Source organism: Eublepharis macularius, chromosome 11 (assembly GCF_028583425.1).
Source record: "Eublepharis macularius isolate TG4126 chromosome 11, MPM_Emac_v1.0, whole genome shotgun sequence".
Taxonomy (NCBI): Eukaryota; Metazoa; Chordata; class Lepidosauria; order Squamata; family Eublepharidae; genus Eublepharis; species Eublepharis macularius.
In genome coordinates this window covers 17,899,254-17,924,692 of record NC_072800.1, presented here as the reverse complement: position 1 = coordinate 17,924,692, position 25,439 = coordinate 17,899,254, and the positions used below count along the sequence as shown (strand labels likewise).

General features: G+C 42.6%; 1 protein-coding gene across 4 annotated transcripts in view; it reads right to left on the bottom strand.

The window, feature by feature from the left end:
• Positions 1-25,439, bottom strand: part of EZH2 (enhancer of zeste 2 polycomb repressive complex 2 subunit) — a 97,682-nt gene that overhangs the window by 55,989 nt on the left and 16,254 nt on the right. For 3 of the 4 annotated variants that reach the window (XM_054991204.1, XM_054991205.1, XM_054991206.1), the window contains exons 2-3: positions 25,025-25,209; positions 8,950-9,019 (exon numbers count right to left, since the gene is read on the bottom strand). In XM_054991204.1, coding sequence (XP_054847179.1) covers positions 8,950-9,019; positions 25,025-25,105 — 151 coding nt within the window. In that variant the 5' untranslated portion in view covers positions 25,106-25,209. The remainder of the gene's footprint in view (positions 1-8,949; positions 9,020-25,024; positions 25,210-25,439) is intronic. The other variant, XM_054991207.1, reaches the window with a different exon arrangement.

Below are 25,439 nucleotides of genomic sequence, written 5' to 3'. Positions count from 1 at the left end.
GTGCCTCCCTTTGATCATCAACAGCCGCTATGCTAAGGAACATGGGATTTGCGTGGAAAAAAGCCATAAGTGAATGGGGATGTAATAAGGAGGAGAATTGTGCAAGACTGACCCAAAAAAGCTGGCTGGATCCAACAATTATTTAAGTAAATTGATATAATTTTTAGAATTTTTAATACATTAGAATGATTGCTCAGCAAGATCCTTTGGTAAAAGGACAAGGACTGTAGACTACAGCTACTGTCTGTTGATGTAAATATGCTCCTACTGAGTAGTTTCCATGTCATTTAATATGTCACGACAAAATGTTTTGTTTCAAAAATGTGTCCTCTCTGTATTTGGAATTTTGCTTGTTTTCACATTTCTGCAATCCGTTGCCTATTGTATTGTTTATTGAATGTTCCAGCAGTTGGTCATATTTATTTACATTGCATAATCCGCCTTGAGTCTCAGTGAGAAATGTGGACTATAAATAAGAAATAAATAAATAATATTGTTTTCTGCTGCGTTTATCATTTATTATTATAAATTTAACTATTTAATAGCTGGCTGGATTCAACTCGTTATTTTACGTAACTGTTGTTGTAAGTAGTTTTAAATATTTTTGTACTGCTATTGACTATAATTTACTCATTTTACTTTCATTAGATTTGTTTTAACTATTTTTCTAATTATGTTATATTGTATGTATCTTTTAAAATATTTTTAAAAGGAGTTAATAAAAATTAAATAAATGATGAAGACAACGTGTAAATGCTAACTTCTGTCAAAAGAGGCTCTGTGCGAGTGTGATTTTGACCCTAGTAGTTTGCTGAATTTCCAGAGAAATAGACAAAATAAGGAAATTAGTTTTCCTCTCTATTTTCTACAACTGTTTCATTGGACAAAATTTGAATCTTGCTTTACATCAGTTTTTTTTCCTTCTCCAAAGTATACATGTATGTTCAGCAGTCTTTACATGTTCTTTATGTAAAGAAACTGCCAAAGGGGGAATCCACATGTAACCTGAAATAGTGCCCATGATTCTTCCCCTTTAGCACACATTCTGCATGTGTGAACCTGGTCTTTACCTGAAAGCTTCCTGTGTACAACTGATTTCTTACAGGAGCACTTTGTAAGAGATGCTAACACCTTATCGGAGAGTCTTGTCTTGTATACACCTCTGCACAGAACTCAGCGGGACTTCTTTCCAAGTAAAATACATTATTAAGTTGCACTGCAAGTTTATTTGGAACCATGCAGCAGTAATGCAATGCTGTCAATTTAAATATCCATGCATTGTCTAGGGCATTTCCCCTCCAAAGTTCAGAACTGTCGTGGAGGCAAAGAGTACAATCTGTTCAAAGTTTAGCACTTGCAAGTACCATTCGTTTGCATGACAGTGCCATCGTAAGCAGAGTTACAACCTTCTAAGGCCAAGCAAAGCGCTGAATTTACCAGAATTTGCCAGAATGGTGTCTAAACTGCAATGAATTTAGACTGGAATCAGGTTTTGCTCTGATCACCAAGAAACAAATATTTCTGCTCTAAAAAATAATGTGACCTATTTTTCTGCTTCCATTGGGCATGGCACAGTCAAAGCTAAGCTCCTGAGATATTTCAATGAGAAAGTGAAATATGTTGTTCAATATCATATTAATATCAGGTTGTTCCCTCTGTTTCTATTCTTTAAATTGCCCTTGCCCCCACAAATAACATCAGAATATTCTTGTTCTTTTGTTCTGCGGTCTCTTGTTTTCCTTCAGCAGGCTCACTCAAGGTTATCTCATTTGATGGTTTGTTTCGTTAAAGATTTATACCTCACCTTTTGATCTTCAAAGTGGTTTACAAAAGTTTTAACAGGGCAAGAACTATAACTCCAGGAGCCTGGATATGGACATAGCACCTGGTTCCTTCCTTGGCATGGAATGGCTAAGAAGGACACTGGAGGGAAATAATGTTAAAGCCACTCCCTAGTTCTCTGGTGTTTGTGATACCCCTGCTGCTCCCCTTACAGTGCCCACAGTGAGCCCCTGGGAAATTATACTCCCCCTCCAACGAATGTATTGCCAAACTGCAGTATTTCTAGCTGTTAAGAGTCAGAACTGAGTCTGTTGTCAAATTCCTGTAAAGGAACATGGGGGCCATTTGAAGATTAGGGACGGATGAACTTTCCATCACAGAACCATTTGTCCTCAAGTTTTTTGGGGTGGGGGGAGAGCACTACAACAAGACCAAAAGCAATTCCCTCAAGGGGTAAAACAGGCTGATGGAAGTGTTCAGGATCTCCTTCCTGTAGGCGGTCAGATGCTCAACTTCACCTACCCATTTTAATAATTCCAGATAGGCAGCAAAAAATAGTTTTATGGCACCCCTGGTGGGTTGTCTGGTGCTGATGGGTTATGTTTAGCTTGGTGGGTCATATGATGTGGAAGCACATTTGCAGATCAGTTGGGCTTCCCAAAGTGCTGTGACAAGGTTTCTAAACGTGGATATTTATTTGAAAAGAAGCATGTAAATATAAGGGTATTTTTATGCATCACAGTTTGGATGGCTCACAATGGGGGCTTTCAGGACTGATTTTTGATATGCATTTGATGGGCAGTAGACAGATGGCTGTGTTCACACTGGACAAACTCGGCCCCAGTGTGGTAGTTCTCTCATAGCTGGTGAATTCTCTCATATAAAAATAAGACTAGAAAAAATGCCAGTTTGGGGTGACAATGGTATTTTGTGGGGGCTATTTTGGTAAGCTTCCTTTTGAAGCTGGAGAAAATCTTTGTAAAACTGGAGATTCATAACCCATTATATATATACTACACAAGCACGGGTCATTCTGTTTTCTAAAAAAGCTCTCCATGACAATTGTTAAACACTTCAATTATATAAAAAGACATCAAAATATAATGAGGACATGAGTCATCTGACATCAAGAAGGTGATGTCTAAATACTGGATCAGGGTGAAGAGTATGAGTTAAAACATAACTATATTTGTTCTGAGAAGTGTGCTGTCTGCAGAGAGAAATGACATTGAACTGGATTAGTTAATGTAGATCTTCTGATAAGAAAGTGCTCTGTGCCATGTGAGTTACACAAGGGATAAAGCGAATGCAAATTTACATGTAATGAGTGGTCTTTGAAACAGCAAGCCTCTACTCTATGCTGAAATATGAGAAATGCCTCTTTCAGATACGAAAGGGAACATGTGCCAAGAAATACTTATACACGCTGTGGCTACATTAACACTAACAAAACACCCAGAAATAATAGCCTGACATCTGCCTAGCAGGCAGTGATATGGCTGTGATTAGTGGGTGCAGTTTCAACTCTTTTTGCCCAGCAGCTGCAGTTCTGGTTAAGAGCTGTTGCAATTGCTTTCCTGTCCTTACCCCCAAACTGTGGTCAAGTGTGACAGTCAAAAAACTGGAGAGATAAAAATTTGGGGGAAATTTAAATATATGCAATACTTTCCTAGCCCTCATTTTACCACATGAACAACATAAAATGTATTATTCGTAGTTAGCATATTAAATTGTACTGTTTGTCACATTCAGGGCTTTTTTTCTGGGAAAAGAGGTGGTGGAACTCAGTGGGTTGCCCTCAGAGAAAATGGTCACATGGCTGATGGCCCTGCCCCCTGATCTCCAGACAGAGGGGAGTTTAGATTGCCGTCCACGCCGTGTCAATCTAAACTCCCCTCTGTCTGGAGATCAGGGGGTGGGGCCACCAGCCATGTGACTATTTTCAAGAGGTTCCGGAACTCCGTTGCCCCGTGTTCCCCCTGAAAAAAGCCCTGGTCACATTTAAGGAATTTAAATGTACAAATATCTTCTATAAACAAGCACAGCAAGTATACCCAATACTCAAGAGTTGCCAACTGCTATACCTTATACAACCATAGCACATGTATCTTTAACGTTTGCTATCTGAGAGGTAGGAAGAATAAAAAGCTGAAGGCAGAAAACTAATCATATTTGGACATACTCTCTCATAGTATCACAGTAGGCAGGACTGCCAGCATGTTTGGATGTTAAGCTAAACTTTATAACCTTGAACATTCCGAACTCTTTAATTATAATATATTGTCATTAAACACATAGTATATTGATTGTTGCAAAAAATATTTTTATTTACATTTAATTTAAAAAGTTGTTGAAAATTTTGTATCTGTCTATAGTATGAGTGTTTCCCACCCTCCCCAACTTTCCCAATTTCTATCCTGGAAAAATAGAGAAAGTCCTCAGATCATTCATGCTATACATTTTTGGAATGAGTAAAATGCTTGATAAGGCAGGTTTTTCTCGCTCAAAAAGAAAATAATTCATAGGAGATTTATATCAGTACACCCCGTTTCCACTGGGGGAAAAAATGAGAATGTCTTCTGGACTTTTTCATGCAATACATTTTAAGTGTGAAAAACCTTGTATTAAAAACCATTTTACTCATGCTAAAATAGAAAGTATTTCATAGGAGTTTCTCCCCTCCAGTGTTTCTCCAAACATTCCCAAGTTTTTCTTTTGAATTTTTTTAAAGACCTAAAAAAAAAAGAAAAAGCCCCTGCCCAAATTTTTCTATTCCCCCCCCCCTTCCTGGGCCTTCATATCTCTACTTTCAATGATTAAAACCATTACTTTTGCCTACTCTCAGGTGCATGATAAGTTCATTTGCAGTAAGCGTAACAGCCAAATGTGTAGCAGTATTGTTTCTCTTGCAGCCATTCTTTGTATGGTGCACCTTGTTTTCTGCTTATTAGAAGAATTGATTGTAATATCTAACACGTCAACTTAGCCATACTTTGCCTGGGTTTGTGCAAACCCTTACCTACACTTGTAGTAAGTCCTGATTTAAATTGTTAGATGTTAGTTGGCATATATTGGCCTTTTAGTTAGTACAGCGCTAGTATATTTTTAGTTTTTGATTGGTCCTGATGGACTTTTTTAAATTTTGCAAGTTAGTGTTTGTTACGAAGTTATGTATCCACGTCTAGATTTGTTACACTCTTGCTGTATTTTATATATGCTAAATTCTGGTCGCTTTTTATCTCATTCCTCTTTGGTCGCTGACTGTAATAAAGAATGATTGACTGATTCTTATTAGTTCCTTCGGGGGAGGCGGCACTTAGGTGTTATTGGCTAAAAATGGCAACCTACAATACTGAAAAAATTAAAACCAATTCAATTGTATGCAATACAAAATCACAATAAAAAAACAACTTTAGCAGCAGCAGGGCTTTTTTTCAGCTGGAACACGGTGGAATGGAGTTCCAGCACCTCTTGAAAATGGTCACATGGCTGATGGCCCTGCCCCTGATCTCCAGACAGAGGGGAGTTTAAATTCCCTTTTGTCTGGACATCAGGGGGCGGGGCCACCAGCCATGTGACCATTTTCTCAGACGGCGATTTAAACTTTAAAAAACTCCCTCATTGTTCCAGCTGACCCAAAGTGACATCATTGTGCAATCCTGGGAGCATGCACACACTTTGTGTGCGTGCATGTGGTACCAGGGGCACCACCTCCCGCCAGGAGTTGCCCCCTGTGCTAGCAACCCACTGAGTTCCACCACCTCTTTTCCCAGAAAAAAAGCCCTGAGCAGCAGTAAATGAATCCTGATCAATGGCAGAATACAATTTATAAAGCCGCTTGGATTTTTTTTCAAAGACTAGGCATAGAAGATCTTATCTCAATGTAAGGAATTGGATTTTATGAAGTCAGTTCTTAATGGGATACATATAGGGAAACCGGTGATATAACTACAAATGAGGTCAATGATGATAAGGATGAAACGCTGCCATCTGGCAGCTGTTCTCTGCCTTACATGATAGCCCAGTTTCCAGAGGGACAGCGACAATCTTGTTGTGAAACAAGTGCCTTTTTTTTTGTTCAGTTTATCAGCTGTCATTCTTAAATTCATGTTAATAATTAGAATTTCGAGGGGTCCGACACACTTTCCCCCCGGTAATCATTATAACAGCCATGTAATGTATACCTAGTATTACCCTCTTAATGTTACAGATGGGAGCATAGCTGGGCATAGCTTCCCATTTCTGAACCTTGTCTCCTAATACTTTGCATAGGGTCCGGAGGCATCAAAAGCAGAAGCTCAAATGACTCAAATGAAAAGAAGAACGAGAAGAAGAAGGGACACATGGGGATTCACACACGTGCCTGCATGGATCGGTGTATTCGTGGATTATCATTCATCACTAACCCGCCGATGCAATTTTCCAGTTTCCTGAATCACGGCATCAGGGATCCGTGCACCTTGCAAGGCCTCTAGGACAAATTAAACATTTGGGGCTTGCAGAGTTACAGTAAATGAATCTTGTCAACTTATTCCAAAGGCACCGAGAGCCTTCATGTGTAAGTCTGTGAGTCATACCAGTTCTGCTATTTCATACTGCTTTTCCCTGAGCAACAAAATGGAAGAAAGTGTGAGTGGAAATGAAAGATAGGATAAATGATGGGACTTGTTTCACATCATAGTTCAACTGGAGTTTCCAGTTTTCATAGACAACACCCACCTGAACCGCAAAAGCAAGGGGGAGCATAAATCAACACTGCCGACCATAAGTATGCCTTGAAAAATGTTAGGAAGCTCTGAGCAAGGCCAATGTTACGCAGTCATTGCCATGCAAAGGCTACCACAAGTTGTTTGGCATGGCACTCACCACACTAGCTATTTTATTTAAAAGAGCTACAAGCCCATATCTCTCCTGACACATCAGGACTCAGGGCAAGTAAAAGCCAATAATGACAGACAATAAAGATCAAATACATCAAAACAACAATGAAATAAAACCAACGAAATAGGAACACTCTATTAAACAGCCAGGAAACACATTATTTTGCCAAAGCTTTATGAAATAGTTCCCTTTTACAGCCTCGCCAAAAAGCCAGGAGGGTAGAAGCTCGTCTGACCATTTCCAGGTGGCTGTTCCACAAATACATGTCAACAACTAAGAAGGCCCAAGCCCTGCGAAATGGGCACAGGCAGGACACCCTGCAGTCAAGAGTGAAACTGATGCAAGGAAGAAAGCAGAGAGAGACTGTCCTTACTTACTCCGAAGTAAGGACTTCGAATGTGAGCACCAGTCTTTTGAAGTGGACCCAGAAACAAACAGCCAGGTAAGGGACCTTAGTATAATGGTGATATGGTTCAGTTGGCTGACCCCTGGTAACAATAAATAGGCTGCTGTATTTTGCACCAGCTGAAGTTTCTACCTTGTCTTCAAGGGCAGCCCTATACACAGCACATTACAGTAATCCAGCCTTGAAGTTACTGAAGCATAGAATTCAAATCCCCTCCTACAAAAACGTAACTTTGAATTGCACATTCACTCCCTCAACAGTGAAAATAACGCCCCCCCTGGCCATTTCAGGTAAGGAAAACTAGGATAGGCTGAAGCCCCCCCACCTGCTCTATAGTTCTAATCTGAACCAGGCTCTGTGGCGCCTGGAAAATAAGTTCTCCATCTGGTTGCAAGGAATGGTAATTAGGTCAGGGAAACGTCAGGTTGGCTCATGTCAGAGCGTATCACGTGGTTTGGATCTTACACCAGTGTTTTGCCAGTGAAATGTTGCACCAGGAATGCGACGTGAACTATGGGACTTCTGCTTCTTCCCCTGCAAACCACCAGCACTGCTTATTTTGACTCCTACACTGGTACAGTTGCACCAGCATATGTCTACATTGTGCCAGCACTAGTTGCTAACCTATGCTTACAGGTGAACTTTAGGATTGCACTATGAATATGTAGAACTGTAGGATTTGAAGGACTGTCTTCTCCCCTACATTCCTGCCTGGGAGTTAAGATCACAGGGAGAAGCCCGTCTGACCAGCCCATCAACCAAAGAAGCTCAGTTGATGGGTACAGAAGAGATGCCTTTTCGATGGCAGCCCCATGAGTATGGAACAATCTCCCCAGTTAAGTATGCTTTGGCCCCTCACTCCAATCTTCAGGAGGCAGCTGAAGACTTTTATTTAGTATGGCTTCTGTTCAGCAACTTTTTAAATATATCAACGTTTTTAACTGTGTTTTTTGATGTATTTTGATGTTTGTTTCCGTTTTATATTATAAGCTGCCATGAGTTGCTCTAAGGTGGAAATGCAGCTAAAATATGTTTTACATAAATACATAATAAATAGTTATACTCCAGATTAAGTTTCTGTCTAATGGTTAAATGGTAGCGTTGTTTTTCACTAGCTGAATCAGATGCATGGGACTTTTAGATGAGCTCTAAGAACTTGTTCCATCAGTCAGACTCAGGGCTTTTTTTCAGCTGGAACGTGGTGGAACAGCGTTCCGGAACCTCTTGAAAATGGTCACATGGCTGGTGGCCCCGCCCCCTGATCTCCAGACAGAGGGGAGTTTAGATTGCCCTCTGCGCCATGTGGCGCAGAGGGCAATCTAAACTCCCCTCTGTCTGGAGATCAGGGGGCGGGGCCACCAGCCATGTGACCATTTTCTCCCAGGGCAACCCACTGAGTTCCGCCCCCTCTTTTCCCAGAAAAAAAGCCCTGGTCAGACTCATGACAGATCCTTCCAGCACTATCAAGCTCATGTGTTGTGTGATTCCCTTATATGAGGATGGTGTATTTTTGCAAGCAAACATCTGGAACCCTGTGAGAGGAGCAGCTTATCTGGTGCTGCAGGGAAGAAGTTAGAAATGGCAAAAGGATTAAGAACACGTACCCTTTCCCTCTACCATCTCTCCACTGAAAATCACTCTTTCCTGAATCAGCTGTGCAGAACAACACATGGCGTTTTATTCCATGTGTCAGTGAGCAACATGTGGCTATACTTACTTGGAACATTTCTAAAATGCTTGTGACTTGGTAAAGCAACATACTAATAAGATAAAAAAATCTTTAAAACATATACTAGAACTGAATCTCTAAACTGAAACAAACCTACAAACGCATTGCAGAGCTCATTTCCGAAAACAGGCCAAAACAAAATCGTCTTTACCTGCCCCTGGAATACCATGAGAGAATGAGTCAAACACGCACCTCGTGGGATAGAGTTCCAAAGCTGGGGCCTAAAAAATACAAGAAAGAGCAGTCATCAATTTCCAAGTAGCTGCCATTATTCTGAAAGCAGGTTGGTAAACACTGGTTAGCAGTTCTTTGAAGTACTTCCACTGCTCGAGGCCTTTGGGTGTTAGCAAAAATAAACAAAACATAAAAATACTTGAGTTTCATAAAGCAAATACTTGAGTTTCATAAAGTATTATTCTTTTAATAGAAGTACATAATCCATGTTTCCTTGGTCTTCTTTCTTCAAACAGTGTCAGCCATCCCGTGGAATGAATACTATATTCATCTACTTGGATTACAGCCTATTTTCTAGGAAAATGAAATAGCCAGCTTCAGTTTATCTGGCACAAAACTGGAAAAGGTATCCCAAAGGAAGCACTTCATAACTACAACAACAACAACAACTGCACTTATATACCGCTCTTCTAGACAAATTAGTGCGCCATTCAGAGTGGTGAACAAGTTCGTGTTATTATTATCCTCACAATACAGCTGGGGAGCTGGGGCTGAGAGGAGTGGCTTACCCAAGCAGAGACGGATCGAGGGGGGGCAAGAGGGGTAGTCTGCTCTTGGCACCACCAAGGAGGGGGCGCCGGGCGCAGCTGCCAGACACCAGGAGAGCAGGGGGCTGGGAGGCTGCCTGCGCCATTCACCTGCCCTGCAGGACAGGAGGCGTGCAGCAAGCCGCCCGCCCACTGTCCTGCTGGTCAGGCAAAAGGCAGTGTGGGGGCTGGGAGGCTGCCCATGCCATTCACCTGCCCTGCAGGACAGGGGGTGTGTGGCAAGCCGGTCGCCCCCTGTCCTACAGGGCAGGCAAAAGGCAGTGCAGGGGACTGGGAGGTCATGCGCACGATTTGCCTGCCCCGCAGGACAGGTGGCAGCCGGCCGCCCCCTGTCCTGCAGAGCAGGTGAATGGCTCGGGCGGCTTCCCAGCCCCCTGCGCTGCCTCCACTAACTCAGTGGCACGCTGGGGCACCTGGCTTGCCGTGCTGGTGGCACGCTCTGCCCTGCGTGAGGATGTCACGAGTGACGTCATCACACTGCGCTGGAGCGTGCACACTTAAGGGGCCGGACGTGGGTTGCCCTGCACGCCGGCAACCCTAGATCCGGCCCTGTAACCAGTTCCACCTCCTGAGCTCACGGCAGTAGTGGGATTCAAAACAGCAGAGTGCTGATTCTCAGCCAAATCACTTAATCACTGTGCTACACACTACAGCAAGTTAGCAATTTAGGACCACTTTAGATATGCCTCTCTTTGTTTGTCAAAAGAGATGCATCAGATTCATGACTAAATACTCCTACCTCTATTCACCTCAACATTTTCCTCAAATCAAGATTAATCCTCACATGAAATAAACTTTTTTTATGTTGAAAAGTTCTCAGTGCTAGAACTAATAATGACCACACACTCTGCTACTTTTGAATCTGAATCACACAGCCTGTTCAAGAACAGCCACCTGCTTCTTGACTGCTGCAAAGAAGAAAGAAAATGTGGGTTGATGGGCCTTAATTTCTTGTGTTTCTGCTACTGAAAGACAAATCTAGCCCTATTTTTACAACCCCCAACAAAAGCGTATGTATGTGTATATGTGCGTGCGTGTACATACGTATACCTTCACATATACAAATATGCTTTTGTTGGGGTTGCAAGAGTAGGGCTATATATACAGCTGCTAGTATTCTTGAACAGACTGAATTATATTCTGTCATGTTTCACACAACCTTCTTTCCCAGAGGGCGGGAAGTTACAGGGACAGTCTTTTACAAGCTGAGCACAGAAAAAGAGAGAGCGCGAGATAGGGCATCGCCATCTAGTGGTAGAAAATGGCACTAAAGGAAAGCTGGGAAACGGTGCTGTTAAGGGTAAGACCTACATCAGGGTTCCCACCAATATTCTCTTGGTGCCCACTGAGATTTTCAGAAAATGGGGCCATTCTGAGGGCTTGTTATCAGCTGTCTTTATTCAAACAAAAGGGCTTTCCATCGGAGGATCAGGAGGACTAGTAGGCACCTGGGTTTTCTTTAATCAGTGTGTGGTTCCATTCTCCATCCAGAATTTCCTTCTTCCCAGGAGGTGTGACAAGGGAGGTATTCCATTTGGCTCTTCCTCCTGGGGCAACCATTTTGGATTGGCGCTCACCACCCCTTTCAAAATTCCAAAGGTGTCCTCAGGCTCAAAAAGATTGGACACTGATGGTTGTTGTGGGTTTTCCGGGCTGTATTGCCGTGGTCTTGGCATTGTAGTTCCTGACGTTTCGCCAGCAGCTGTGGCTGGCATCTTCAGAGGTGTAGCACCAAAAGACAGAGATCTCTCAGTGTCACTGAGAGAGATCTGTCTTTTGGTGCTACACCTCTGAAGATGCCAGCCACAGCTGCTGGCGAAACGTCAGGAACTACAATGCCAAGACCACGGCAATACAGCCCGGAAAACCCACAACAACCATCGTTCTCCGGCCGTGAAAGCCTTCGACAATACAGATTGGACACTCTTGGCCTACACCTTTCACCTTTACAGTCAAACTAGATAGATACTGGAAGTTCTGTGTTTTGAGTCCCAGCCCTTTTCGAACTTTAATTCGTAGTTGGGAGGAAGTCTGATTTGGGTTGGGTCTGTAGAGAGGGAGATGGTGCTTAAGCCACCTTCTCCACACCATTCCCTCAGTCTGAAACAGCTGGGAAGCTGCCATTTGCCTCATCAGGAGAAAGATTCCTCCTATTTGGATTTCACTTTTTTTGACTAAAAAGTCGATAGAAATAGGCAGGGGGAGAGAGAGAAAGTCGGTGATCAATTGGTAGTTAATGAAGTGGTAAAAACAACTGCAAATAACACTACTGTCCAAACTACCCAAATTATACCAAACCGTTCAACTTTTGGCTAGTTCCAGATGGGACCCCCTTTATGGCTGGGGAAGTTGTGGGCCAGATCCAAAAGGATATCTGAAAGACGCTGGGAAGAAGGTGCTTGGTGCTTAAGTCAGGGGTATGAACTGGGGTCACCAGCAAGGAGGAGCTGGGTAAACAGAGAGCCAAGCTACAAGTGACGCCTGACACAGGTTGGACACTTGTCAGCTTCCCTCAAGTTTTGATGGGAAATGTAGGCATCCTGGTTTTGCAGCTGTAATGGAGAGCCAAGCTGTAAAACCAGGACGCCTACATTTCCCATCAAAACGTGAGGTAAGCTGACTTCCGGTTTGGGATTCATGGAGGTCTAACGCAGCTCCATTTGTGGAGCTGACCGGATTGCCGTTTTAACCGGCCGGAGGGGTGAAAATAACCCGCGGCCGACTGCTCTCAGGCGGGGAGCAGGCAAAGAACGCTCAAGACCCTAGGGTGAGTTAGATCTCGGACGAGGGGGGGCTCTATACAAGGAGTCTCCCCCCCGATCCTTGAGGTCCCACCTTGCGACGGGTCGGCTATAATCTCTGCGGCAATTCTGGGGCCAATTCGGCTGGCATAAGACCTACATACCCAAGCTTCGATCGGGGAGGGAAGTCGAGAGGAGAATTTAAGATCGAAACAGCGATTACAACCCGAGAAAGCTGGAGAGAAGGTAAAGATCGCTATCTCTTGAAACGGGACAGATTGACAAAAACAGAGAGGAAAGAAAGTAGACTTTTAAACTGCAACAGACTAGCGAAAAGGAGGTGAAGACTCGGCAGGAGTTGTATTTTAAAAGAGACTAAGTTTAAAGAAGTTATTACAAAAATCGGACTATTGTTTTGAATACCTGTGGTTTTGGAGCTGTGGGAAAAAGACACCATCGCGAGACCTGCTGTGGGAAGACGGGAGACAGGAAGTGCGTAACAACAATAGAGTGGCTGGAGGGAAGCGGCCCTTGCCAAAGGACAGGAAGTGGGGAATCGCCATCTTTGAAAGTGGAAGGGTCGTGGCTTCAGCGGAAGAGGAAGTAGGCCATCTTGGATTATAATAACATAGAGAAACCATAGAGAAAAGACGCCCGACATTTTGGATATAAAAAATTAATTTTGGTAAAGATTGGGACATTTAAAAAAAAAAGGAAAACGTTTAATTATACGCCACGGAGCTGAGGAAGAGAGCAGATTCGTGGGAGCGAGCTAAAGCAAGCCCCACGATGTCGAAAAAAGAGTGGCAATCGGCAATAGAAAACTTGGACAAAAAACTTATAGACATGATGAAAGAACTTAAGGACACGAAATTGGAGCTTATTAAAGAGGTTAAGGAAGTTACACAGACAGTAAAGTCGGAGCTGTCAGAAGTGAAAAAAGGTGTGGAAACGATTAGCAGTGAATTACAAGGAACGCAGCAGAGAGTTAAAACAGTAGAAGACGCGATGGAGAATTTAATAGACACGCAACAAACAGAGATGAGGCTGGTGAAGGGGAGGATGTCAGTTGCAGAAACTAAACACATGGAGAAGCAGCTTCGTTTTCGCGGTCTGCCAGAAGTGGAAGGGAAGTCAGCGCAAGAACAGATGACTGAGGTGTTGGCTGATTACCTGGGGAAGGAGGAGGAGGAAATTGTGGCTATCCTAGATGTGGCGTATCGTGTGAACTCGAGAATTGCAACCCAGAGGAAACTACCAAGAGATGTGATTGTGCAGTTTACAACTAGAAATATGAAAGAGAGGATTGTGACCAAACAATTTCAAGATCCATTGGAGATTGATGGCAAGACGATTATTATAATGAAGGAACTGCCCAGAACAGTGTTATTGGACAGGAAAAAATATAGAGTGCTAATTCAGACTTTGAAGGACATGAATATCAGATACAGATGGGAGTTACCGGAAGGAGTGTCCTTTGAGTTTGGAGGGGCAAAAAAACGCATCAGATCTGAGCGGGAGATGGAGAGATTTATTAAGGACAATGAAAAAGACTTACCAACAAAACCATGAATATGGAGTGTAAAGTATTATCTTGGAATGTAAATGGACTAAACTCACCGAATAAGAGAAAAAATATTTTTCATTGGCTACTAAAACAAAAATGTGATATTGTTTGTTTGCAGGAGACCCACATTAGAAAACAGGATGTAAAATATTTAAAATCTGGAAAATTGGGCAAAGAATTTGTAGCGGCTTCCAACAAGAAAAAAAGAGGAGTGGTGTTGTATATAAAAGAGGAGCTGCAGCCAAAATTTGTTATGAGAGATGTGGAAGCTAGATTTGTAGCAGTGGAATGTAATTGGAACTTAAAGAGAGTGTTGGTAGTCGGACTTTATGCACCTAACGGTGCAAAGGAAAGCTTCTTTGAGGACTTAAGGAAGCATCTAGACGATCTTGTATATGACCAGATAATTCTTGCTGGAGATTTCAATGGAGTGACAGATTTGGAATCAGACAAAAAGACTACAAAAGCACAAAAGAAAAGAGGACTATTGCCAAAGCCTTTTTTTGAGTTGATTCAACAAGAGACTCTCGAAGATGTATGGAGGAGAGAATATCCTAAAACCAAACAGTTTACTTTTTATTCTGCAAGGCATCTTACATTATCAAGAATTGATATGATCTGGGCCTCAAAGGACTTAGCGCTATGGACTAAGGAGGTAGAAATAATGCCGATGGTAGGCTCAGATCACAACCCAATTATGTGGAAATTTGGAAAAAGGAGAAAAAGGAAAGCCAGGAGAATAAATGAGGACCTGTTACAGGAAAGTGAGAATATGGAAACACTGAGAAGAGAGACTAAGTTTTTTATACAATACAACGTGAATAAAGAAGTACCAACCAGTAAAGTTTGGGACGCGTACAAGGCGGTTGTAAGGGGCATACTAATGGATTTAAATGGTAGAGCAAGGAAAAAGAAAGAGGAGAAAAGACAAGAGATTGAAGAGAAAATAAAGGCCAAAGAAGTACAGTTAAAAAAGAGACCAGGGAAAAAGAAAATACATCAGGAAATCAAAATTCTTCAAGAACAGTTAACGGCAATGAGTAACAAAGAATTGGAGTGGAACCTTAAAAGACTGAATCAAAAAGCTTTTGAGGGTGCTAATAAACCTGGGAAATATTTGGCATGGCAATTAAAGAAGAAAAGGGAAAAGAAAATAATAAATAAAATTTGTGAAGAAAACAAAACGTATTTGGAGCAGACTACCATTAGCAGAGCCTTTTATAAATTTTACGCTAAGCTGTATAATAAAAAAGAAGTAAACAAAGAATCAATAGCATCATATTTGGAGAAAACCAAACTTCCAGAGATCTCGGAAGCTTGGAGAAATAAGCTGAACAGTGAAGTAACTGATGAGGAAATAAATATGGCAATACAATCCGCAAATCTAGGAAAGGCGCCAGGGCCAGATGGACTTACGGCTAAATTTTATAAGACAATGGCCAATGAACTGGCACCATTCCTAAAAGAGGTGATGAACGGAGTTTTTAGGGATCAAAGAATTCCAGACACTTGGAGCGAAGCGAATATATCATTGATCCCAAAAGAGGGCCAAGATCTGACTAGCGTGAAAAATTATAGGCCTATATCACTACTTAATAATGACTATAAAATTTTTGCGAAGATATTGGCGGAGAGATTGAAGGGGTGGCTCTCGGAAGTTATAGAGGAGGAACAAGCAGGCTTTTTGCCAGACAGACAAATAAGAGACAACTTAAGGACAGTGATCAATGCTATTGAATACTACGACAAGCGTTGTGACAAAGAGGTTGGTTTCTTCTTTGTAGACGCTGAAAAAGCGTTTGACAATTTAAACTGGGACTTTATGTTTGCCACTATGGAAAAGCTACAATTGGGAGAAAGATTCGTCAGAGCAATCAAGGAAATCTATAGAGACCAGACTGCAGCAATTGTAGTGAATGATGAATTGACCAAAAAATTGACGATTAGTAAAGGAACAAGACAAGGTTGCCCGTTATCTCCATTGTTGTTCATTTTAGTATTGGAGATTCTGATGATACAAATTCGACAAGATGAGGAAATACGAGGAATAAAAATAAAGGACTATTCATATAAGGTCAGAGCATTTGCAGACGACATAATGTTAATTGTAGAAGACCCACTGGAGAACATGCCAAAAGTGATAGACAAGATCAAGGAGTTTGGAGATTTGGCAGGTTTCTTCATTAACAAAAAGAAGTCAAAGATATTATGCAAAAACATGACTAAGCAGAAACAACAATTGTTAATGGAAACAACGGATTGTGAAGTAACTAGTAAGGTGAAATACTTGGGAGTTGAGCTGACTGCAAAAAATATAGATTTGTTCAAGAATAATTATGAAAAATTATGGACTCAGATAGAGAGAGATTTGATTAAATGGAATAGATTGAACCTGTCATGGTTGGGCAGGATTGCAGCAGTTAAGATGAATGTGTTACCAAGAGTAATGTTTTTGTTACAGACAATACCAATCATCAGAGACTCTAAACAATTTGAAAAATGGCAGAGGAAAATATCAGATTTTGTTTGGGCAGGCAAGAAGCCTCGAGTGAAAGTAAAAGTTTTACAAGATGCAAAGGAGAGAGGCGGAATGCAACTGCCCAATCTGAGACTTTACCATGATGCAATCTGCCTAGTTTGGTTAAAAGAGTGGATGACATTAAAGAATAAGAAACTATTAGCCCTAGAGGGATATAAAAAAATTTTTGGATGGCACGCATACCTATGGCATGACAAAGTAAAGGTCAACTCGATGTTCCTGCATCACTTTGTAAGGAGAAGTCTATTTACAATCTGGAAGAAGTATAGAACTTACCTACAAGAAGGAACCCCCTTGTGGGTGGTTCCATATGAGGTGATAGATCCGAGAGCTGTGGATAATGAACAACAATGTTTAACGTACAAAGAAATAACTAAGATTGAAGCATCTAAACTTAGAATAAAGACGCAAGAGGAACTATCACCTAACTATGATTGGTTTCAGTATAGACAGATTAGAGACTTATACAACTCAGACTTTGCAAAAGGGGGCATACGAACAGAGAACTCGGAACTAGAGCAGACCCTTCTTAAAGAAGACAAGAAAAGAATATCCAAGGTATACCAAGTATTGCTGAAATGGTATACTGAGGATGAGATAGTTAAAACACAGATGGTGAAATGGGCTATAAATTTCAATAAAGAAATAACAATGGAGGCATGGGAATACTTGTGGAAAACTACAATGAAGACAACGACGTGTATCAATATTAAAGAGAACATTTTCAAAATGATCTATCGTTGGTACATGACACCAAAGAAGATTGCGCTAGGGAATTTGAATACTTCTAATAAATGCTGGAAATGTAAGAAACATGAGGGCTCCCTCTATCATATGTGGTGGTCGTGTGAGGTAGCTAGGCAGTTCTGGGGGGAAATAATAAGAGAAATGAGTGAAATTTTACAGTTTCAAATAAATAAGAACCCAGAACTCCTGCTGCTAAACTTGGGAATGGAGGGAATTCCAGCCCATCATAGGACGTTGATTTTTTATATGACTGCAGCAGCTAGACTTTTGTATGCGCAGAAATGGAAAGTACAAGAAGTACCAACTATTGAAGATTGGATCTACAAATTGCTGTATATGGCTGAAATGGACAAGATGACAAGAAAACTGAGAGATCTGGACTCAGGGCAGTTTAACACAGACTGGGAGAAGCTGAAACAATATCTGGAGAAGAAATGGGAGGTGGGAGGAAAACTGTGGCAGTTTGAGAACTACTGAAGTATAATAAAAGTATAAAAGAGAGGGGTGACTTTACTGGGGGAGGAAGAGAAATGTGAAATTATAAGCAGTTAGATTAATTGATTGAGATATATATAGATATGTATAGGTTAACTGATAGAGAATAATTAATGATAAGGTTTAAACAAGAGGATTGACTAACTAATAATATTTTCTTTCTTTGACAAGATTTATATGCACCAAACTGAATGTATAGAAGAGTTAAATTGGTTGAGTATCTGAGGAGTTATATAGAATTACCATAAAAAGTTGAAATGAGTAATATATAGAGAATAAATCAAATTGTTTGATTTAAATGTGGGAAATTTTTATGGTTTATATATTTTTATAGGTTTATATAGAATTATTCAAAACTGGAAAATGGGATAAATTGTTTATCTAAAGACGTATAGTTTGGGTGTATAATAATTAAAGGAGTTAATGATGCACTGCTTAATATAATGGAAAATGTATATCTGTTTTAGACAGAGGAATTTAATAGAAGTAAGGGAAAAGGGACAGAGGGTGGGAAAGCTGTTGGAAGTCAACAAAAGGGGGGGAAAGGGAGGGGGTTAGAAACGAAAAATTAGGGGAAAATTGATTGTAATGTAAAAATAAAAATGTTCTAACCCAATAAAAAATTTTTCAAAAAAAAAAAAAAAAAAAACGTGAGGTAAGCTGACAAGTGTCCAACCTGTGTAAAGCGGCACTTGTAGCTTGGCTCAGAGAGTGAGGAATTGGTCAAGAGCTAGAGCAGGGCTATGGGGTGGATAATGGGAAGCATTCAGGGAGGGGAGGAAGATCCAGCAAGGACAACCAGGAAAGATCGGGTTCATAAGTGGGAGATAGTAAAGCAGCACAAGAGTATGTGGCAGGAGTGCAAAGTGCGGGCTGTGGAAGGAAGACACAGGTAGGGCATACTTTGCCTGCCATGGAGGAGGGTTTGCATTGTCTGGGAGGTGGAGAAGAGGTATGGAGGAAGACCATAACCTAAAGCCTGATTTGAAACTGGGCTATTTATTCTCTAATTCCCACCTCGGGGAGAGGGGATCTTGTGCTCCATCTAAGGGCTCAAACATTACCTCGACAGAGGATGGTCTGAGGCAATATTAATCTTATCAGGAGAGGAGCATATCTTGATGATTAAATCAGGAAGGAGGCTAGATTGCCCTACCTGATGGGCTTGATATTGTTTTGGAAATCCACACTGAATGGAAATGCTTGCTAAACTTCTCACAAACATTTGCCATTTTCCAGTGTCCATAATTTTCAAATTGTCTCAAAGCCAGGAAGCATGCCTCAGGTCGGACTGCATATTTGTCTCACAGGACACCCAATTGAAATGACATTTTATAAGGCTTTAGTTTCCTTACAGGAACTGACAGGCTCTCGTCCTGATTTAAAATGGACCCTCCTTCTTGCTTCTGGGATTGCAAAAGGGGAGGGGTCCCCCATGTCGTTTTTCCCTACGTCTTTTGGCATCATATGGCCCTAAAAGTCCTAAGGATTTTGAGGAAATAATAGGGAAATAGGTTGGGGAGAGAGGTTAAATCCTGATTGCCCCACACTCCTGATCTAATATGAGCCCCTGAGAATAAAATTTCAAAAATTTCTCAGAGCTCTGAATGCAGAAATCCCCACATGTCTCTGGTCTGACAGGATCAGGGGCAAATCAAGAAACATTAAAATGTTAAGGCCTTCATACTGCTGTACTGGCACATGATGGCTCTGCCAACCTGACCTCAAGCAGTGGGAGGAGTAAAATGCTTGCAATGGAAGAACTTAAGTGGAAAGGGGTTTTTCTTTGCTGTAACTAGCCAGGGCAAATCCTCTTGACCTATTCTAACCCAAAACAAGAGGCTGTCTTTCCAGGAAGGGGGAGAGAGAAAGCAACAAGATCTGCTGGACTTTTGTCTGAGCTGGAATCTTGATTGATTGTCAAATCAATATTACTGGCTGATATCACTACTAATCTGAGCACTAATCTCTCAGATTAGCTCACACTACTCATCTAGTGTGAGCCCCTCTTTCTTGGCTGGCACCTCTGTTTAATTCACTCACTGGGCAAGAGGAAAGGCCCTCAGAATGTCAACAAACCCACCACACAGTTTCTTCTTCTACAAGCCACCAGGATTGATTCTTCTGTGCTTCCTGATGTTATGCCAAGGACACTGCTAATTAACAGCATCCCTCTAGGAACTGTAAGACCCTGGCTTGTAGGGTCATCTCTTTGACACTGTGTAGCTTGGACTTAATATTGGGAACATCATACCATGTGGTCCTCTCCCATATTTTTGGTTTCAATTAAATATTGTAAACCGCTCTGAGTGGGCATTAAGTTGTCCTGAAGGGCGGTATATAAATCAGTTGTTGTTGTTGATGTTTGTTTTGTACTAGCAAGGGTGTGAGTAGAGAGCAACACTTAAACATTTAGCTGAGGTCCCTGCTTTCCTGGGTGAGAGTTGAAGCAAGGGAGACAAAGGTGCCCTAGATGTCTGAGCCTTGCCCTGTTTAAACGCAAAGGTTACATTTGAATGGGGAGGGCTCTATTTCTGCAGGGAACCATGTCTAGAGAAATGATGTTGCAGGCGAGTGCTGAGTGGGGGAGGAGAGTGGAGAGGAGGCACGGCGACAAAACACACAGACACAGTGCTGGAGGTAAAGAGGCCACAACTTAATTGAGATTACAGCTCAGGGAGCAAAGGTGCGCATAGGGCACAGATCCGAGCATCGGCTGATCTGTCTGCCAAGCCGATGACCCACACGCCCCCTCAGACCCGTGCTGAGGGGGGGAACCATGAGATGACAGTCAGTGGGATGACACATGGGTGTGCACCCCTCTGTGAACCATCCCCTGCCACCTGGGAGTGAGGTGGACTGACAGCCCCCGACTGGGCATGCACCGGCCGTTCCTCACTCCCCAGACCTCTTATGGGGATCCCCATAATAGGGAAACTGAGCCCGAGGGCCCTGTTTCCCCCCAAACGGATCGGTGCCCAATGCCCAATACACCACAAGCCCTAGATGTCTGAACCTTGCCCTGTTTAAATGCAAAGGTTACATTTGAATGGGGAGGGCTCTATTTCTGCAAGGAACCATGTCTAGAGAAATGATGTTCCTAAAGGAACGACTTTCAAGAGTCTCGAGGTAAAGAAAGACTCTGGCCTGAGGTAAAGTAGCACAGGGTGGTGACAAATTTCTGTGTGGTAAACCAGGGATTATCTGGTTCCAATCAACTCACTAGATGGCTCACAACAGCCACTGTTTCCTCAACCTCCTGTCTGCTTATTGCACAGTTGAACAAAAACAGTGTAATAAGACTGTTCTAAGGGCCAAACGAGACAGTGTTCTCATGGCCGCCCCGGGGATGTTACCACATTTTAAGGTGATCTAAAAACACTGCGAGGACACAGCGTTACAGGTGAGGGAGCTCGTCTCCCCTTCCTCCATGGATTAGAGGTTTCAGCGCTTGAAAAGGCATGAGGGGGGGGAGCATTGCCTTCACAGCATTTTTAAATCACCTTAAAAAGGTGGTAGCATCCCCACTGGGGCCACAAGGATGATGTCATGTCTGGTTTGGGTCTTAGTCAATGGAATTCGTTACATAAATGTTAAGTATATTTAAAAGTCACTGTAACGCTATCAAAAAATATTTTGAATACGAGGCACTTGGGAATCATCTAACAGTGTAAACACTTTGTGCAGAATTAGTACCATCAGGGCTTTTTTTCAGCTGGAACGCGGTGGAACGGAGTTCCGGAACCTCTTGAAGACCTCTTGAGCGGCACGGAGGGCAATCTAAACTCCCCTCTGTCTGGAGATCAGAGGGCGGGGCCACCGGCCATGTGACCATTTTCTCCAAGGGCAACCCCCTGAGTTCCACCACCTCTTTTCCCAGAAAAAAAGCCCTGAGTACCATGTTTTGCTGGCACTTTTAAGGAACCCTCTGAGGTTCTGCCCTGTGACCCCTCTGCTCTCTCAAATACAAGGGTAGCAGCGTCTGTGGTCTATCAGCAGCCACTTGGAAATATTTATGCTTCTTGTTGGACTCAAGGACAAACTGGACAGAGCAGCTGTTTTCACGCGACAGGCGTGTGAGTGCCTCTGCAACAGTTTTTTTTCCTCCATGGGCTTATTCTTTGTAAACAGCTGTAAAAAATTGTTCTCTTACAGCTAAATTTCTGAAGAATGGGAATCTGACAGGCAGAATCTTGAATGTAGCAACCCTCATGTGTCCTTCAAAATGCTCATATTATTTACTTCATGTATACCCTGCCTTTCATATTGCATAATATTAAGTAAAATCCTGATGTTAATGCTGCCTCTGCCAGTTCAGGAACAAGCTCCTCCCTCTGGTGCTTTGTCACCTAGCTGTAGGGTTCCCAACCTCCATGTGGGGCCTGGAGACCTCCCAGAATTACATTGATCTACAGAGATCAGTTCCCCTGGAGAAGTTGCCTGCATTGGACTCTATGGCAACATACCCCCACTAGGGTCCCTCCCCGTTCCAGGCTTCTCTGCCAAAATCTCCAGGAATTTCCTAAGCAAGAGTTGGCAACCCTATCTGGCTAGATAGTAATAGACATGCATGTTGTGGTTTCACCAAGTCCAATTCCCTTATGAGCAGAAAAGTACCACAGCCTTCTGTAATAGCTGTTTGGTTATATGTATGCAAATGAAGCAGGGAGGAGCAGGCAGGCATCACAGGCAGAGTGCTTATAAAGTAGCATCAGACACCCTCCCCAAATCAAAAACATACTTCTAGAATGCCATCTCTGGTGGAAAGTGCCGTAAAGTCGTAGCCGACTTACGGCAACCTTAGCTAGGGTTTTCAAGGCAAAAGATTAACAGGTAGTTTGCCATTGCCTCTGCGTAGTGACCCTGGACTTCCTTAGTGGTTTCCCATCCAGTTACTAACTGAGGCCGACCCTGCTTAGCTTCTGTGATCCAATGAGATCAAGGCTAGCCCGGGCTACCCAACTGACTAACCCTTCAAAAAAAGAAAAGAATTTTTCATCCTTCAAAGGCTGCATTCTGATTGGTTTCTTCTAGACAGATAGAAGGGGACAACATTGCTAGCCCTAGAATTAGCAACTGACCCTCCGTTCTCACAACTATAATAACTATTCATCATCATAATTGCCCTGACCTGGATAGCCCTGGTGAGCTGATCTCATCAGATCTCAGAAGCTAAGTAGGGTCAGCCTTGGTTAGTGATTGACTGGGAGACCTCCAATGAAGACCAGGGCTGCAGAGGCAGGCAATGGCAAATTACCTCTGTTAGTGTCTTGCCATGAAAAGCCCACCAGGGGTCCCCATAAGTCAACTATGACTTGATGGCAATCTCCATCATTATAATAATTGCCCTCAAGTTGCAACCAACTTATGGCAACCCATCAAAGGGTTTTTAAGGCAAGAGATGAGCAGAGGTGGTTTGCCATTGCCTCTTTTTACACAGCAACCTTCTTGGTGGTCTCCCACCTCCTTCTTGGTGGCCTCCCATCCAAGTACAAACATGGCTTCAGAGCTCTGACAAGCTGAACCCAGGCTGGGCTCAGAGCTAAATAAAAGCTATGGGGGGGCTTCTTTTCAATTTGACACAGCTATGTATATAACTATTTGGTAACCATCTCATGGTAGTGTCGGCTGGTGAGGAGAATTTGACCACAATCTTGCTTTCCAAGCTTTCTTATCAAGTACAGATGTGTTGCAACCCCTCCCTTTCCCATCACTGACAGGATGTGGCAGAGGGCTGGGTTACCTAGTGGTTACATGTCCACACTGTGATAAATTACCAATTGATAGTCATCTGATTTCAGCTGTCCATGAGACAGACCACAATTTCTGTCTCTACAGACAGCAACAAACCTGTCATGTTTGCAATTGCAAAGCAGAGCTAGTCAGTCATCTGCAGGCTATGCTGTGGATAGATGGTAGTTGTCGGTCACAGACAATCTGCTGAAGCAATAGAGACTTATGCAAAGTATGAGTGTCCACTTTCTCACATCAAGCACCTAGTGTGATTGCAATTATAACTTCACAGAATAAAAGAAGCACGGTTTGAAGTGGTTTTGTGTTTATACAGTGGCAGCATTCAGCCCAGCAGCTGGGCAGAGAGATGATGTTACAGTATGCTCACCATTCTCTGACTTCCTGTGGTTATGCAGGCCCAGGGTCACCATGGGCAGGTCAGGCATCTTTTTTAAAAAGCTATTTCAAATGTACATGATGCTTTGGTACCTGTGTGGTCGACAGCAGTAATCAGTCGGCAACATGTGTCATATGTTGGGACTAAGAATGTACTGGATGGAACTACAGTTCCCAGACAGCATTGGGAGATCATGTGAGGTATTCACAATCCGGTTTAGAACCCTCAACAGGAACGTGTTTGGCTTTGGGAGCCACAGACATAATGAGCAAAACTGAAATACTAGAGCAAAAAGTCATACAGCACTCCCTCTGCCAATGCCATGCAGTACTTCTTTTGATTTTTTCGAGGGATGAGGAGGACAGAGAAAGCTATGCAATATTCCGCAAGAGTGTGCATGCCCTAAACATTTGTGATCAGTTTAGAACAATTTTGAGTGTTCAAGTGCCAATCATTTCCCAAAACCGCAAAGATGCTACTGGCAATTTGCAGTCCAATTTGTGACTAGAACAGAGGGCTGTTTGCTTCATTACTTGTTAAAACATGGGTTATGCCAAACGTTTATGAAGAGAGTGAACCAATTAAATCAAGGAAATGGCATACAGGAAAAGAGGTGCCAAACCTTTCTTCTGTCATGCATTTCCCTCTGAAACTGGCCTCTCCTGGCTGCTTTTCAGCTGGTAAGGTTTATTTCCAGTTCAAAACCCATTCAGGAGTCAAGCTGCTACAGTAAGGGAGGTAACTAAGGTGGGGGACAGGGTTAGCTTCCCCATGCCCAGCCATCCTTTTTTTCTGCACGATCAGGGCTTTTTTTCAGCGGGAACGCGGTGGAATGGAGTCCCGGCACCTCTTAAAAATGGTCACATGGCCGATGGCCCTGCCCCCTGATCTCCAGACAGAGGGGAGTTTAGATTGCCACGGCGTGGAGGGCAATCTAAACTCCTCTCTGTCTGGAGATTAGGGGGCAGGGCCACAAGCCATGTGACCATTTTTGCCAAGGGCAATTTAAACTTTAAAAAACTCCCCCCCTCCCGTTCCAGCTGACCCAAAGTGATGTCACTGTGCGGTCTTGAGTTCCACCACTGAGTCCCACCACCTCTTCTCCCAGAAAAAAAGCCCTCTGCACTATTATCAATAAGGAAATGGATCCATGACTCGCCTTCTAAAACACGGAGCTGTTCCTCAACCGCTAGTAACCAGGACAACTAAATAAAGGCAGTATTACCTCTGAGTGCCGGATGCTGGGGAAAGACCGTTTGAGAGGCCTGCCGCCTTCATGCCCTCCTTGGAGATTTCCTGGAGGCATCTGGATGATGGGCTGTCTTGGCAACAAGATGGTGGACTAGATAAACCCTCCCTCTGAACTGGCTCAGCTCTTATATTCTTAATCCAGGATAGGATGGCGAAATCCTGAAAATGAAGGAGAAACAGTTAACGGACCACTTGAACAAGCAACCTGAATGGTGTGCTGTAAAAAAACCTACATTTTTTTCAAATGCACCTTGCCGCACATGCTTCAAAGGCAGTTTCCAGCAAAGAGCTACTATTTATTCTTTGGTATCAGTGTCCCTATGTCTCCCAAGAGACACCAAATATGGAAGGGTTTTGCAGTAATATGAGTCCCTGACTACTAAGTGATT